The sequence below is a fragment of the Myotis lucifugus genome, unplaced genomic scaffold, assembly GCF_000147115.1.
Source record: "Myotis lucifugus unplaced genomic scaffold, Myoluc2.0 scaffold_319, whole genome shotgun sequence".
NCBI lineage: Eukaryota > Metazoa > Chordata > Mammalia > Chiroptera > Vespertilionidae > Myotis > Myotis lucifugus.
The window spans coordinates 525,334-542,072 of NW_005871367.1; the positions used below are offsets into that span (position 1 = coordinate 525,334).

At 47.6% G+C, this 16,739-nt stretch overlaps 1 protein-coding gene across 8 annotated transcripts in view; it reads left to right on the forward strand.

Moving 5' to 3' along the window:
- The window catches only part of SNRK (SNF related kinase), a 38,887-nt gene extending 23,734 nt beyond the window's left edge, over positions 1-15,153 (forward strand). For 7 of the 8 annotated variants that reach the window (XM_023764177.1, XM_006100608.3, XM_023764175.1 and 4 more), the window contains 4 exons: positions 4,167-4,308; positions 6,060-6,272; positions 8,336-8,470; positions 11,351-15,153. In XM_023764177.1, coding sequence (XP_023619945.1) covers positions 4,167-4,308; positions 6,060-6,272; positions 8,336-8,470; positions 11,351-12,569 — 1,709 coding nt within the window. In that variant the 3' untranslated portion in view covers positions 12,570-15,153. Of the gene's footprint in view, positions 1-1,402; positions 1,643-4,166; positions 4,309-6,059; positions 6,273-8,335; positions 8,471-11,350 lie in introns of those variants that run through there. The other variant, XM_023764179.1, reaches the window with a different exon arrangement.
- Positions 15,154-16,739: the final 1,586 nt, after the last annotated feature.

Here is a 16,739-nt window from a genome sequence, read left to right on the forward strand (position 1 = left end):
AAGATGTTTTATTTTTGGAAGATTTAAAAAAAAAAACACAACACCAAAGGGCCTGATCAGTGCGGCTCAGTGGTTGAGTGTCGACCTGTGAACCAGGAGGTCACAGTTTGATTCCCTGTCGGGGCACATGACCAGGTTGCAGGCTCGATCCCCAGTGGGGGTGTGCAGGAGGCAGACGATCAGTGATTCTCACCATTGATGTTTCTATCTCTCACTCCCTCTCCCTTCCCCTCTGAAATAAAAAATATTTATATATATACCAAAGGAACTGTATTTATTGATATTTTCTTTTTTCCATTTTTATTAACCAAGAGTCTATAGCTAGGTATGAAATCAAAACATGTGCTTCAAATAGTATCAACATTAAGTTTGATTTTTCAGGTGGTTGATTGGTGTTTGTTAACATGTGCACCTTTACTATGAGTAGAGAATTCTTTGAACGTTTTTAAAAATGAAAATAATGTGAAGTCCCTGTTCCATGCTCTTTCTCTCCCCTCCCCACCCAGCCCCCCAATGACAGACTCCATGGATCCCTGTGCTCCTAGGATCTCAGGCTGAGGCTATGATCTGTACCTTGGGAATTTGTAGTTTCATTAGCAAACTTTTTTAAATGAAAAAAGATCATTTAAAATACCCACTAAAATGAATTTTTATTAAGAAAAGTACTGCCTCCCTCCCCATTTGTGGGGGAATGTAATAGAGAATCTGTCCCGATGCCCTTCTTGAGGTCTGGTCCTGGGGACCCAAGCTCCTGACCATCCCTTTTTTCTAACCTGTGTTACTAGGCCTCCCCTGTTCCCCTCGCCTATCTCCAGGAGTTTTTCTTCTCTCTGTGGCTTTGTGCCTTCTTGAGCTTACCTACCTTCTGTTTCTGTTCCCTGCTGTCTGTTTCTCACAGTGAATTGGATCCCTGTCAGGGCAAGGGTACCTCCATGTCCGCTGTGCTGGACCAGGGCCTGCCCCATTCGAATGGGAGCGGGGCAGCAGCAACCCCCTCTGCCTCCGGGCCCTCCCTACACCTGTGCACTGGGCTCTGCCCTGAGGACTTAGCATGGAGTCCATTTCAGTCCTTTTCAGGCCCACAGCAGCTCTAAGAGGAAGTAGATCACTGTTACTGTTCCCATGTTAAAGACCGGGACTTGGTTAAAGTCATAGCACTTTGCATTTGTTTAGTGACACTTTATCTCGTACCTTTGGCCCTTAGGATGGAAAAATAAAATGATTCAAAGACAAAACAGAGTACAAAGAGAAATAAAAAGTCTGGAAGATAAGTACATGGAATAAATGGCCCCCGAATACTCGTGTTGTCAGTGAGAGGGTTGTTTGCCTTCTTTTATTTTTAAAAAAATATTTTTTTATGGATTTCAGAGGGGAAGAGAGAGGGGCGGAGAGAGAGAGACATCAGTGATGAGAGATCCCCTACTGGGGATCAGGCCCGAAACCCGGGCATGTGCCCTTGACCAGAATGGAACCCGGGACCCTTCAGTCCGCAGGCCGACGCTCTGTCCACTGAGCCAACCAGCTAGGGCTGGGTCCTTTGCCTTCCAAAACTGCCCTCTTGGTGACGCCGTGTTCCCCAGAAGCGCTGCCCCGGACCATGGCGCTGCACTGTGCATGCACTGTATTCCTAAGTTTCCCAAACGTAAGCATTTCCTTGTTCAGAAATTGTTTGAGCTCTCACTGGAGACAGTGTGTATATTTATGTTGGTTTTATTTTGTGACTCCTGGTCATGCGTCACTTCCTAATCAGCAGTGCTCGTTTGCTTGGGCAGATGGTCTTGAAGAGAACATTGCCAAACAATTGGACGTGCTTGTTGCTGCTGAGGTTAATATTTAGCAGAAAAGAAAGTTGTGTTTAACCAAATAAGGCTTTGGGCATCATTAGTCGATATTTATATTACTCATTATGGTTTGAAAACATCGGTTTTGTGTAATTGCACTGTCACATAGCATCTCCAGTTTAGCACAGAGACAAAGTAAAAACCAAACCACTTGATCCGTAAAAGTAGGAGATGGTAGAAGAAACAATGAACCAAATTCATTTTATAGAAATTGTGTTTGTAGGATGTCTTTGGAACGATACGGATTTATCGTAACTCAGATACAACACATATTCATGGCTAGGTTTGGGTATAGTAGTAAGTAGCATTAGACATTATCAGTATTAACAACAGAAGAAAATTTTTGTTTTAATCCTAATTTTTATGTTTGTGCACATTTCTTTGTAAGCCATTTAAAAGCCTCCTTTTTTGGGGAGGAGATAGCCAAGTGTATATTATGAACAAAAACTTGCTGAAAAATCCCCCCATGCAATGAGCATTGGGGAAAAGGTAGGTTTAGGTGATAGTTGATATCTTGTAAAATGAAAGGCATATGCATTAAAGGGAGAATAATTGTAATTGTCACTTGCTCACAGTGGTGGCTTGAGAGTTGGGGCAAGGTGACCAAAAACAGCAGGTTCAGGTTCAGTTCTACAAAGAAGGTTAAGTTAAACATCAACCTATATAAATTTCCATTAAAAGTCTTCATAAGATACTAATGGGGTAATCAGTTCTTCTCACTGGATGGTTAAAGAGCAGGTGCCACTAGCCACATTACTCGGGATGTTTACTTTGAAGGGGGATGGCCCTCTGGAGTCCAAAGTCAAGGTAAAGAAATGTGGGTTAGTGAGTAGAATGGTTGCTGAGCCAGTGAACTGTCCTGGGGCAGGGGGCCCATAACTCATGGATCCAACAAGCAATGCCAGGTGGGCCGCTCAGGGACACTGCAGAGCCACGGTTTGGACTGAAAGATCCTTAGGTCCCTTTCATTTTTATTTGCATAAATGTTTTCATTTTAGTGGAGTTTTCTACCTGCTTCGCTAATTCTCATTGGAGCATCCTTAGGAAATTTTAATGTACATATTAAAAACCACAGTGTGTGTGTGACTTTTGTGTTTGTGCCTTTATTACCCTCTTTGTTTAGTTTGGACCAAGGAAAATATATTTTATTAACAAGGTTTAATTCTCTTGGAAAATAACGTGGAACCTACATTATCTGGGGCATTTAAGCTGTAATGAGAGCAGTCGAGTGTTAACAGATGTGGTCACAAAGGCCCGGTGGCCTGCTCCTCGGTTCTCCTCCAAGCCTTTGTGGTCCGGAAGCTTCTTGAATTTCTCTCTTATGTGAATGTTGATATAATCTGTCTATACTTTAGTTTTTGGAATGAATTAATTTATATGATACCCTTCCTAAATGGATTTTTTTTTCATCTGAAGAAGACATTTTTCCATCTGATTGACAGCTTTGTATTTTATTTCATACAAGAAGGGATTATTTTTGATTATAGGCGTTAGTCTATTGCTAGAGTGAGAGGGCCCTCAGATGTGACTATCCAGCCTTGCATCTGCAGGATGCCGTATGCAGATATTGGACAGGTGGTTGCCCAGTCTCTGTGGGAACATTTGCAGTGACAGGAAGCTGCTACGTTTCCCAGTGCTTTAACGGCTGTATTAAGTAGGTCCTTCCTGCCGTTTTTAAGCCAAAAAGTGTGCTTCTGGTGCCGTTTTTAAGCCAAAAAGTGTGCTTCTGGTGACTTATACCTTCAGTCCTAGCTTCGTCCTCTCATTGACAGCCAGGAATATTGCCTCATTGACAGCCAGGAACATTTCTGTCCTCTCCAAGCTGTAATTTTCTCATCTATAAAATGATCATGAGTTGCAAGATCTGGTTATCTCACCAGGATCGAGGTGAAGAACAACTGAGATAATTGTGACCTTAGGCAAAATCCTGTCCATGTCTCAGAGTATTACCCTCTTAGCTTTACCTCTGGGGTGTAATGTGATGGGGAAACAGCCGTGCCTGTCCATCAGTTGGTGGACCTTGATAGACACTTTCGAGTTGTTCTTGTCATTAACAAATGAATTAATTCATCTCTTCAGTCAACATTTATTGACCATTCACCATGTGCCTGGCACTTGCTTGGGCCTTGAGTGAATTAAACGGTGAACAAAACAGATTCCATCTCTATCTTACTGGGGCTTAACCTTTCTTCCCTAGACTTTTTTACTTTGAGATATAAGTGCTTTTGACTGTTCAAAATAAAATAATATTGTTAGTCTCCTTTAACGAAGTGTTTTTAGTTTTCTGACTAGTACAATATTTAGCAGTGTGTCTTTGATTCGTAGATATATGGAGTCTGGGAGTGATCCTTTTCATGTTGGTGTGCGGGCAGCCACCCTTTCAAGAGGCCAATGACAGTGAAACATTGACAATGATCATGGATTGTAAATACACGGTCCCATCCCATGTGTCTAAAGAGTGTAAAGAGTAAGTAAAAAAAAAGTGTGTGCTTATTTCATTTCTTGAACTTAATATTTCTGCTCTTGATAAGTGTGTTTTGGGGAGTTAACCCCAGAATATGATTTGAAATGTAATATTAGATACAGAGTGTATTACTGTCTTGCTTAAATATGCCAGTTTTCAAGAAGCTCATTACGTGCTGTTTCAGTCTCCAGGAGAGGGGGTTACTTTGCTTGAAATGAGACATTACCGCGAGAATTACTCTTCTCTGTTTGCATCAGCAACGAGGACGACCACCTGGAATTATTTTAAGTTCCAGAGAAGAGTTAGGGCATTTCTGAAATAGACAATCAACACACCATTTTAGGATTTATATAGTGTGGCTCATAATTTTATTCCCACACCCCTCCCCCCAGTTAACTAAAGAGCTCTGTTTTGGTTCATGTGACTATGGGAAGCCAACCAAAAATACACTCAAGTTGATTGTTTTGGATTTAAAGTACCACACAGCACTCGGATATGTGTAGTCAGAAATATAGTGGAATAAAGGAACTGTTGGAAGTTCAGGATTTCATTGATGTTGTGGGTGATGCTTTGAAATGAGCTTGGCTGAGAGTATAGCTACCACTTACAGGACTTTGCTGTCGTAACAGATTCAGCTGGTAACCATGTATGTTGCCAGATGGGAAGTAGACTTCTGGGGGGATCACTTTGTGATATAGAAATGTCTAATCACTATGCTGTACCCCTGAAACTATTATAGTATCGAATGTCAGCTGTAACTGGTGGCGGGGGGGACTAGAAGGAAATCTGAGTTTGAAGAATCCTTTCTCCAGGCGGAGCCCCATCTTAGGCCATGTGGGGGATCGTTAAGAACTTAGGTGTTCAAACTCTCTGGATTCAAATACTAAGTTCTCCCTTTACTAATGATGTGAGAATAATAGAACCCACCTTTTGGGTTATTGTGAAATGAAATGAATTAATGTCTATAAAAGTTCTTAGCTCAGCCCTCAGCACATAGGAAGCACCTGATATGAATGTTGATGATGGCGATGTTTATGCCCTTACTGTGATTCTTCTCTGCCCCAGGAAGCAGGATATATGCTGTGTGCATGTTAAATGTTTGTAATTCAAGAAGTATCTCCACAGCCTCTACTCAAAAACTTATTTTTATATTGAAATATGTTATTCACAAGAATGTTTAAAATGTGTCTGTAATAAAATGAACACCTCTGTACCTGTTATCCAGCTTAAGAAATGGAAAGGTTCTAGTAACTTAGAAGCCTCTGTGTCTCCCTCCAAGAGGAATTATCTTTAATAATCATAGGACCACTCAGTTTTCTACTTTCTCCTGTGTCAGTTTTGCAAGTTGTGTTTTTCAGGGAACTCATTTTTTTTTTTTAATGGAAAAGCAAGCACGAATTTATTGACCATAGCAAAAATATTATGGGCCCTTAGAGGTTAGGGCATACGAGCCTTGGGGGAAGGAGAGAGAGAAGGGAATGGCAAGGGCGTGCTCCCTGAAGGGATAGTGCCAGGAACTTATTCATTTTATCTACATTTTCAGATTTATTGGTCTCAAGTATTCATAATACCCTCTGATTACATTTTTAAAGTCTATAGATTAGTGGGGGTGTTGCCCTTTTTCATTCTAATATTGACACCTGTTGCCTTCTCTTATTTTTTGTCTTGTGCAATCTTGCCTGTTGTTTTTTATCTTATTAGTCTTTTTCAAAGAACTACCTTTGTTTGAACAATGGACTTACTTCCCTTTCCAGCCTGATCACCCGGATGCTACAGAGGGATCCCAAGAGAAGGGCCTCTTTAGAAGAGATTGAAAACCATCCTTGGCTTCAGGGTGTGGACCCTTCGCCAGCCACCAAGTATAACATCCCCCTGGTGTCCTACAAGAACCTCTCAGAGGAGGAGCACAACAGCATCATTCAGCGCATGGTGCTCGGGGACATAGCGGATCGAGATGCCATTGTCGAGTATGTTATCACTCACCTGTCGGGGCCATGGGTTCGGATGCTTGGAACTGGCTCTCTCTCTGTATTGCCAGGGCCTGTGGCACTGTGTGATGGCTAGAGACCCAGCTGACAGGGTCATGCCATTTATCTCTACAGTTCCCTGCCCTGGTCCTGGTTCTTAGGTTTTGTTGTATTTTGTTTATTTTTGTACTAGTGACCAAGGGGCGTGTCATTGAGCACTGTGGCCTTTCTCCCTTCCTCCTGGGGTACAGCCTGCTTTGTATCCCCGTATGTGCCTTGCCCATAGCAGTATTCTCTTCATTCCCATGTCCCTCACTGGTTCCCACAGTGCGCAGGGAGAATGGGGCAGCATCTCAAGTCCCCTAAGTCAGGGGTTGGCATGTGGGGGCCAGTCATGCATTTATGTAAGTAGAGTGTTAGTGGACCACAGCCGTGCCCATTCATTTATGTTTTGTCCACGGTGCATGTGCTACAGCAGCGTATCTGAGAGACTACATGACCCTCAACATCTGAAATACTTGCTCTCCGGTCCTGAAGAGCCCCTGCTGCCACCACCTGGAACCCACAAGACCCACAAGTTATTAACTAAGTCCTTGAACAGCACAGAAGGACTTCAGAACCTAAGGGGCTTAGAAATCACCTAACTTTTTAAAATAACCTGAGCAGTTTAGAATCAAGGATAATATAAAGATGTGCTTTGCTTTAGCATTGATTCATTTCTATAGGAGGTCCTAGCTTTAGAATATGAAACACTTCCACAAAGGAAAAGTCAGACGTTATTTAACCCATTGGAACAGCTGGTACGATGGAAAGAGTGGCTTGCCAAGGACACGCACTTTAGTAGTGCATAGAAAATGATTGTTCGTTTTTGAGTAGATAGAAGGCTATTTTTGTCTCCTAGATTGTCTTAATGTTCTCAGCTTAAATAAGTAAATAGCTGCCGTGGTGTCACAGAGCTATTTACCTCACATAAATTCAGTCATAAACCCAGAAGGAGCGCTCATCGAATGTTCAGGAGGTTCCATGTGCCCGTCCACCAGTGAGCATGCGCCGGAGGGAAGCGGGGCTCTGGACGCCTGAGCCGCCCTTCCAGGCAGTCTCGGTCTTCCTGCGCCCACAGCGTGAGCAGCGTGAGCCCTCCTCTGTGGGTGACTCTGCATCAGAGACTCGAATGTGTTGGCTCTTGTGGGCTCTTACTTTGGAGTCTGTCCTAGGCCTGCCCGCCCACCCCTGTTAAGCTGTGGCCCAGGTACACGTGGTGAAAAGTGATCCCCATGTTGCTTCTTTCCTAGTGTTCATTGTGCATTTTCACTAACGACAGAAAGTTCCCGAAAAGCCTGGCTGCATAGTTCTGGGCCTGGTGGGCCCCTGTCACCTGCTCCTGCTGTTGCCTGGAAGGCCAGCTGCAGGGGAGCAGGCAGGGCCGCCTCGGAGGGCCAAACACCCCCAGCAGCTCCCCAGCTCCGGTGGCTGCACTCGGTTCTCAGAGCATCAGTTTTGAAATGAATGAGTGAAAACATTGACAAAGAAGATGCTAATGACAGGCTCTCGGTTACATTAATGATAATGCATTTATATGTAAAATTCCAATAAATGCCAGGAGAGTGTAAGAGTAAAAACTCCCTGATTTTTGTGATTGGTACAAATGTACAATGGTACAATTGGTACAGTGTGTTTCAGCACACATTCATAGAACCCACTTTATACTTCTGATGGCAGCAAGTAAGCCAGCTCAACGAAAACAAACACTTCGACACAGAGTAAAGTTTGGATAATGTGTACATTCTCGAAGCCTCATTTCCTTTTATGCACCTAAACCTGACATCTAGCCCACATGCCATCAGCATTTTGGATTTTTGTTACTAACTGAATATTTTTATGCAGTTTTTTTTAGAGTTGCAAGAGTAATCTAAATACTAGTTGTTGTTTTTCTTATTTGTGATCTTTCTTAATTTTAAAGAGTCTGAGCATTGGATCCATTTGCTTGGACTGTACTTTAAAAGCATCAGTTCTGCTTGTAAAAATCTGCTACTGAGGTCTCTGCACTCTCCCTGTTTCTCCAGAGCCCTGGAGACCAACAGGTACAACCACATCACGGCCACGTACTTCCTGCTCGCCGAACGGATCCTGAGGGAGAAGCAAGAGAAAGAAATCCAAACCAGGTCTGCCAGCCCCAGCAACATCAAGGCCCAGTTTAGGTGAGAAAAAATCTTCACTGATTTTAGTAAGTTAACGTTTTGAAATAGTGAACGTTGTTTGTTTGCTTGCTTAATGCTTCCTAACTCCGGGGCAAGATTGTGAACAGCGATGGGGGCTCTCCACACGCGTGGGGGCTGGGACCCTGCGTCACCAAGGATGCCGTGGGCTCCTGGGCTCGGGGCTGCGGCTGCTGGCTTGGCCGGGAACATGTTTGGAGACGGTCTCAAGCCAGCGTGTCTGTAGTTTATTTTCATTAAACTCTTCCAGGTCTGACATGTATTAATAAGTTATTTTCTTTATTCTTTTATTCCAGGAACAAGGCCAGTTTTCCCTCAGTTATTTGAAATAACTTTTAAAAATAACAGGGCATTTCTGGGCCCGTGATGTTGTCTCAGGATTTCAGGGATTTGACAGTCAGATTAGCCAGTTGATTTATTGGCTGATGACCTGGGGAGGTCACTTAACCTATGACTCAGCTGCTGAGTCGGCCTGTGAAGTGGGAGGAAGCACCCTGCCTGCCTCCTGGGGTGCGGTGAGGGCCAGATGAGTTAGGGCCTGTGGGGTGCATCCGGCCCGGCTCCCTGTTGCTGCCTCTGGTAGGACTATCACCACCCTGTCTCTCCTTTCCTCCCTCCTTCCTGAACTCTCCATCCTCCTCCCCAGTTTCCTGTTCTCCTGCCATGCTAGCTTTCCGCTTAAAATCAGAGCGTAGGAAGGGTTACCTTTTACACCATCATTAGGAAATTTATTAGAATTCATATCCAGATAAAGTAACCCCTGGACCTGTAGTGATTCAAAAACCAAAGGACGCTCCCAATTCTGAATAATTCTCTACTCGTACATCCAACAATGAATGATTATATGTGTGTGAATATTTACTTATTATTTAAAAAGAGGAGGGAAACCGTTGGGGTTAAATTCCCTGCAGTCACTTGCCATGCTAGGTTGTTGCTTGGGCTGGAGCGACAGAGGAGAGAGAAGAAAGCAGTGCTGGTGGCTGAAGAAGAAAGAGTGAGAAGTCTGAGCTGGAAACCGAGTGTAGGAACTCCGTGTCCTGCACACATTCTTCTGTAATGGAAACTAGGCACGCTGTCAGGTGTCGGCTTGGAAGAAGCCTGGGCCCAGGGAGCCAGGGGACTCCGGGCATGAGACAGAGCAGGAGAGTGACACGGAGAGGGTGGGCCAGCTCGTCCTGCTGAGCCCTCTGGTGGGAAAGCACAGCCTCCGAGTAGCTGGGCCACCAGGTCGGGAGCCACCCAGTCCTTTTGGAGAAGGGGTATTTGGATTTGAGCTGTTGTCTGTTCAGTGAGACAGAACAGAGCTCAATCTAAAAGTGATCAAACAGTAACTGAGTTAAATTGGTTTTACTTCTGGAAATGGCAAAGCCAATAGCAGCTATAAAGAAGTATCAGAGCCTCCCACAGTTTTCCTTTACCCTCCTGGGGATTCTGGAGCGGAGACGCCCTGCAGGCCTGTCTTCCTCCTGTGTCTGCTTCCTCGCCTTCTCTTTACGTCACTGTGACTTCAGTGTCCAAACCCTGGGCCTGACTTGGCTCTGTAGCTGAGGATGCCTATGGTCAGCCTGACCGCTACAGCTGTAGCCTGCACTCATCCTGTTTCCGGGGGTGGGAGGGGAGGAGAGAAGAGCCTTTATCAGGCTGTGCCCCTCCCCATCCTTCTCGAATGGACCGGCTGCTGCTCTGGCAAGTCAGTACCCCGCCATGGGCTCCCCCGTGGTCGTGGGGTGATGTTCTGGTGGCTGCTCAGCCTGAAAGCACAGTGTGTGCGGCTCTGCTCTGTGGGACCTCGAGGCTCACCGGGAGGGGGCGCAGTGGTGTTGGTGGAGGACAGACGACTTGTCCAGAGACACTGCTTGACCTCAAAAACATCGAACACTCAGCTTCTATAAACTACCACGCAGTGACGATAGCAAATGGCTCTCTACCCTCGAGGGAACGTGATACGGCTCTGAGTTGGGGGAAGGATATCTGTTGTAAATGCCTATGAGTTTTACCAAGCTATAGATTTAATTAGGTGTTATTTCTAGGATAACATAACTGGTGTGAAATGAAGATGTCATCGTGTGGAAGTGGCTGTTGTAAACGTGTCTGGCATCTGCTGGTCCCTGGGCAGGGAGGACAGCTGAGAATTCCAAGATGTTTATTCAAAACAAGCCAGAGACCTCATTTTCCAAAGTCTTTCTCTTTAGCTACCAAGCAGGGTTCTCGTTACTTGAGTGACTCCAGATGGGGGATAAAATCAGAGTTTACGTCATAGTGGGTTTGCTGTCCAGTACTCTTCCTGAGCATTGGACATAGAAGTATTTCTATTTTGCTGGTTGCATTTTTTTAATTGGTGAGGAGATGATATATACCAGCATTCACTGACTCTTCTCTCCAACATTCTCATGTTAAATCTATTCAACTATTTCCATTTATTTTTGTAAATACCAGACTTTTACAAAAAGGAGGACTGGAAATTTCAGGTGAATCTTCTTAGCAACACACCATCACAGGCTGCGACCTAAGGCCCAGAGGGACAGGGTGTGTGGTGTTCAGGTTTTGCTTTGGTGGTGACTCCCGTGTGCTTTTAAAAAATGCTTTTCTTGGGGCATACACTGTTGTAGAGGAGAGGCGCCCCGGCAAACCCTTTTCTGACAGCTGGGACGACGTTTTCTGGCCACGAGCACAGACTGAGCTGCCTTCAGAACCACGTGCCCTTCAGGTGTCCTTGCTGACCATCACGGGGTGGCATGAGCTTGCATGGCTGCCGTTCCTTTTCTTCTAAGTGTGCAGGTTTGTCCCAGTAAGTTGTGTCTCATGTCCTTCAGCAGAGTCTGCATGTGATTACATGGGTGTCCTTTCCCATCTGCTCCACAGGCAGTCGTGGCCCACCAAAATCGACGTGCCCCAGGACCTGGAGGATGACCTCACCGCCACGCCCCTGTCCCACGCGACCGTCCCTCCGGCTCCTGCGCGGGCCGCCGACAGTGTCCTCAATGGCCACCGGAGCAAAGGCCTGTGTGACACGGCCAAGAAAGACGACCTCCCCGAGTTGGCGGGGCCGGCATTGTCCGCGGTGCCGCCGGCGAGCTTGAAGCCCGCGGCCAGTGGGCGGAAGTGTCTGTTCCGGGTGGAGGAAGACGAAGAGGAGGATGAGGAGGACAAGAAACCCATGTCCCTCTCCACGCAAGTGGTCCTGCGCCGGAAGCCCTCGGTGACCAACCGGCTGACCTCGAGGAAGAGCGCCCCGGTGCTGAACCAGATCTTCGAGGAAGGGGAGTCCGACGACGAGTTCGACATGGATGAGAACCTGCCTCCCAAGCTGAGCAGGTTAAAGATGAACATCGCCTCCCCGGGGACGGTTCACAAACGCTACCACCGGAGGAAAAGCCAGGGCCGAGGCTCCAGCTGCAGCAGTTCGGAGACCAGCGACGACGACTCGGAGAGCCGCCGGCGGCTCGATAAAGACAGCGGCTTCACCTACTCCTGGCACCGCCGGGACAGCAGCGAGGGGCCGCCGGGCAGCGAGGGCGACGGCGGGGGCCAGAGCAAGCCCAGCAACAGCAGCGGCGGGGCGGACAAGGCCAGCCCCAGCGAGAACAACGCGGGTGGGGGCAGCCCCTCGGGCGGCTCAGGGGGAACCCCAGGGGGCACCTCGGGCAGCACCCGCCGCTGCGCCGGCCCCGCCAACTCCACGCAGCTGGCCTCGCGCAGCGCCGGGGAGCTGGTGCAGAGCCTCAAACTCATGGGCCTCTGCCTGGGCTCTCAGCTCCGCGGGGGCACCAAGTACATTCTTGACCCGCAGCACGGCCTGTCCTTCTCCAGTGTCAAGGTCCAGGAGAAGTCCACGTGGAAGATGTGCATCAGCTCCGCGGGCAACCTGGGCCAGGCCCCCGTGGTGGGCAGCCTCAAGTTCTTCTCCGACCACGTGGCGGACAGCACCACTGAGCTAGAACGGATACAGAGCAGGAACCTGAAAAACAACGTGCTCCAGCTACCTCTGTGCGAAAAGACCATCTCTGTGAACATCCAGCGGAACCCCAAGGAGGGGCTGCTGTGTGCCTCCAGCCAGGCCACCTGCTGCCACGTCATCTGACAGTGGCCGCCTGGCCACGCGCACGCTTCCTGCTCAAAGCAGTGAAGACCGGCTCCCTTCACTGTTTGCTCTCGGTTTTACCCTCTCAGCGGGCAGTTATTTATTACGCTTCCCTTCGTTCGCCTGGCGCTGTGACAATGCATGGTCCTTGTGCATGCTGCTGCTAGACACTGCTTTTCTGTTCCAGCCGAAAAGTCAATCTCGTGTGTCACTTTTACATTCAGAATTTTAGTGTGGATGATCAGGATTAAATTAAAATGTATATTTGGAACCTAATATAAATGGAGCACTTAGAAATTTGATGTTCCGCACTTAACCTAGACAGAGAAAACATGCTTGTATTTCCTTGTTGAAAAATCTAAATTCCTGTCCTGACCTTGTTACACGGAGACTCCGTGCTCTGGGGCACACTCTGGTGTCCGATACAGAACCAAAGCAATAACGGTGAGATGCCGACAGGCCTGGAGCCCGCGGACGTGCCCGCCAGCTTTCCGAGGCTGCGCGGGACAGAGTACAGCCAACGTCTGCACTAGAACCTTAAACCGAGATTTCAACAGACCCACACCTGTTTGTCTTAAGCTATAGTGTGAAAAAAGTTTGGGCTCTTAAAAATTAACTGAAAAAGATTTTCTTGTTTTGTAATAGGTGAGATAAAGTACTTAGATTTATAAGGCAGCTTCCCCTGTAGTGGTAAATGACAAGCAGACAATCTTATTTTGTAATGTGTGAACTGATGATGTCTTAACTCTACTTATAGAGTGTGTCTGTGTAACAGAACAAAATGACGCTCGTGTAAACGCCTTCCCGCAGGGCACAGCCCAGGGTTTCCTTCAGAACCATGTAGATAGAAGAAACGTAGGGCCTAACGTGGAGGCAAAGTGCACTCAGAGGCGGGCAAAGTCAAACCCGGTCATTGAACAAAACATATATAAACACATATATATACACATGGATTGATTCTTACGAGTTTGGTAATTAGGTTGTCTCTTTTGTTACTTCCATTTTATATTCTTTAGCTCAATTAGCTATGACAATTGGCTAATCAAAAAATACACATAAAAGGGTAGAATCCACACAATCAACAAACAAAACCTGCTTCAGTTTTGTTTTTTTTGCTGGAAATATTTTTCACTTTGCCTTCCTGCCAAAACAATAATCAAGAACTCTTGCTTTAAACTATTCCTGTACAGACTCCTTTTGACCAGATAATCATCTTCCGAGACAAATTTTATCTGTAGGCACAGTGTATTGCACATTGCTGATTGCGGAAGGGGCCAGATGCTACTTTTCTATGCTGTGCCCCGAGGGGTCTTAGATGCTTAGCCGCATTGGTGATAGGATGCGGCTGGGCCCGGGCCTTCCCACGCTCATCAGCCTCCAGTGAGGTGTCTGGTCCACACAGTGGCGGAGCCCCAGGGGACGGCATGCCATTGGGCAATGCCTCCACGTGTACACTGAACTTGCTACGTTAGTACCCATCTGTTTTACTCAGAGCTCTGAATTTCACTGTATACTTACTAGACTAAGTAAAGATGATACTTCAAATACTTCTTTTACTTTCTAGACCTAAGCTAGATGTGTTTTAAGCTATAGCTCTAGTTCAGTGTGATATTTATAATTGAAAGCTATGAGAATAGGTGTGTGGGTGAAGCCATAGAACACATTTGCTTGAAATTCTTGAGCAGGGATCTTATAAAGGGCCAGAAATAAGATGTGTGGTTCACATAGACAGTGAGCGTAACATCTGTATTAAACATAGGAGAGAAGTTTATAAAGGGCATTGGCAATAAAACTCTTTGTTGCAGCTGTTTTCCAAGCAATGTAAATACTTTTTCCTGTGATTATGTATAGCCTTGGAATGGCACATTTGAACCCGTATGTGTTCGGTTTTCGTTGTGTTTTTTATATTCAGATGTATATATGGTGCTCACTCTAGGATCAGCAGTGTTGACCATTTATGCTGCATAGCTGTATTATAGCCTTATTAGTTGTGTGTGGTTGGTTGGCCCTCTGGGTAGACAGATGTTAGTCTGAGTGGTGTCTGACTCCTTTGTTCCTAAGTGAATGACTGTGCATGTGTTGTATGTCATAGTATGTTGTCCCATAAAAGAGAGGGAGCGAATAACCATTACATTAAGATAATATTGGACCAAACTACTTACTTGCTCTAAACAGTTTCTTGTACCCCTTAACCTGTCTTCAGAAGTTGCATAGAGTTACAGTAGTGTGTAAATTAAATATTGTGGACAATTAGTCTTGTATTTTTCTGTATGTGTGTGTATATATATACATATGTGTGTATATATATATATATATATAAAATATGTACTTCTGACAATTCTATCTGTATTTAAAGATGTGACAATCTTGACACCGACTTTAAGAATAGCCGTGAGACTGAATCAAATTAAAGGTATTTCTACCACGTAAGCGCTGGTGTGTGTGAAGCATATACAGAATGATCAACTGATTGGTTATTTGCGTCCACTGCGGGTTGATTTTCCTCGCCATGTGAACATGGACAGGTCTGTGACAAGTGGGAGAAAATCCAAACAATAAAGTGGCATATTGGTGTTCAGCAATAGAACGGCGTCCCATTCCGTTTCTTCTGTGTCCCGCCCCTCGAGGGGGTGGCATCTCGCTGTGGCAGGTGCTCAGGAGCGGGGGTGGGAGGAGCCAAGGCGCCCCTCGCTGCTCCACGCCCCGTGGTCCTATTGACTGGACTGTGGAGCCCTCCGGGACGATGCCGTCCCTCTCCACCCCCCACCCTGGCCTCACGCTGGGGAAGAGGTGCTCCCCGCAGTGTGGCCATTGGTGTGTGGCCTCGTGACTACAAGATGTGGAGGAGGTTTGATGGCAGTTTCCCTTGAGCCTGTGGCACCCATGTCGCCAACAAGGTCACGGAAATCACGGCCTCCCTCCCACAGTGAGCCTGTGAGCTTCCTCAGGAAGGGGATACGAGCTAAGTGTCAGGCTCCGCCCTACCCATTGCCATCGCCGGTGACACCTGGGAGTGCTGAGGCCCAGGCAGGAGGGGCAGAGCTGGGTGGGTCCAGGTCTGCTGACCCTGGAGGGGGGCAACCCCACCCCCAACCCCCAGTCTCCAATAGGCACAGGCCTGATTTTTCCACTGATTTTTAGAGAGAGAGTGGGAGGGAGGGCGACAGAAACACCCATGTGAATGGGCAGGAAGATCAGCCGATGGGGTTCACATCGGGAACCCACTGCCCCACACCCACTGTGCTCATGTGACTGGGGGAGACAGTGAGCTGGGTCTGAGGCGCCCAGGCTGGGATGCGAGGAAGCTCCTGGCTCAGGACCGGAGTGGCGGGGACCACGTGCTGGTTTAAATCACAATAATGTTCTAGAAAGCATTCCTTAAGCCGCAACCAACCACTGAACGCGTACATGGGCCTTGATGCCTCAGACCAAGCAGAGGCAGACATGCTGGCAAGCGCAGAGGCCTGGCAGGACCAGCTGGGCAGCCAAGAGTGGCAGACGGGGGCCGGCTCCCAAAAACATGGTGCTTGACGGCTGAGGCCACCCCCATCCTGATGTGGAGGGACTCGGGGGGCCGGCCCTGAGGGAGGGGACGGGTCTAGACTGAAGCCCTCATTTCCCCCTGCTCATCCGCCTTCCCCAGTGGCCGAGGCACCTGAGTGGAAATGCCCACGGCCCAGTGTCCCAGCTGTGAGGGACATGTGCCGGGGGGCAGGAGGAGGGGGAGGTGGGTAAAGGGGGGGCTGTTTCACAGGCAGAGTGTGCACAGCTGGCAGAGAAAGGAAGCCAGGCCCTCCCTTGCAGGTGGTCCTCGAGCCTGGACCACAGGCGGGGAGCAGCGGACTCCAGTCGCTGCCTTGTGTCCGGAGGGCCAGACCACGGTGACCCACACTGTGCCTGAGAGCGGTCCAGCCCCATGGCACGGCTGGGGGGGTGCAGCACCCCTGGGTAAGGTCCCTCCTCCGCAGGCATCAGCCACACCAGGAGCCAGGTGTGGCCGCTGGCTCTCCACCTGGTGCCCTGTGCATGGAAGCAGCCCCCGCAGCCCTTGCCAGGCTCCCAGGGCAGCAGGGCCTCCCGAGAACCACCCGAGCTTTGGAAGTGGCACCAGGTGCCCAGCTACACGCTCAGCCTCCCCACTCAGGCTTCACCTTGACGAACCTGCCCCCA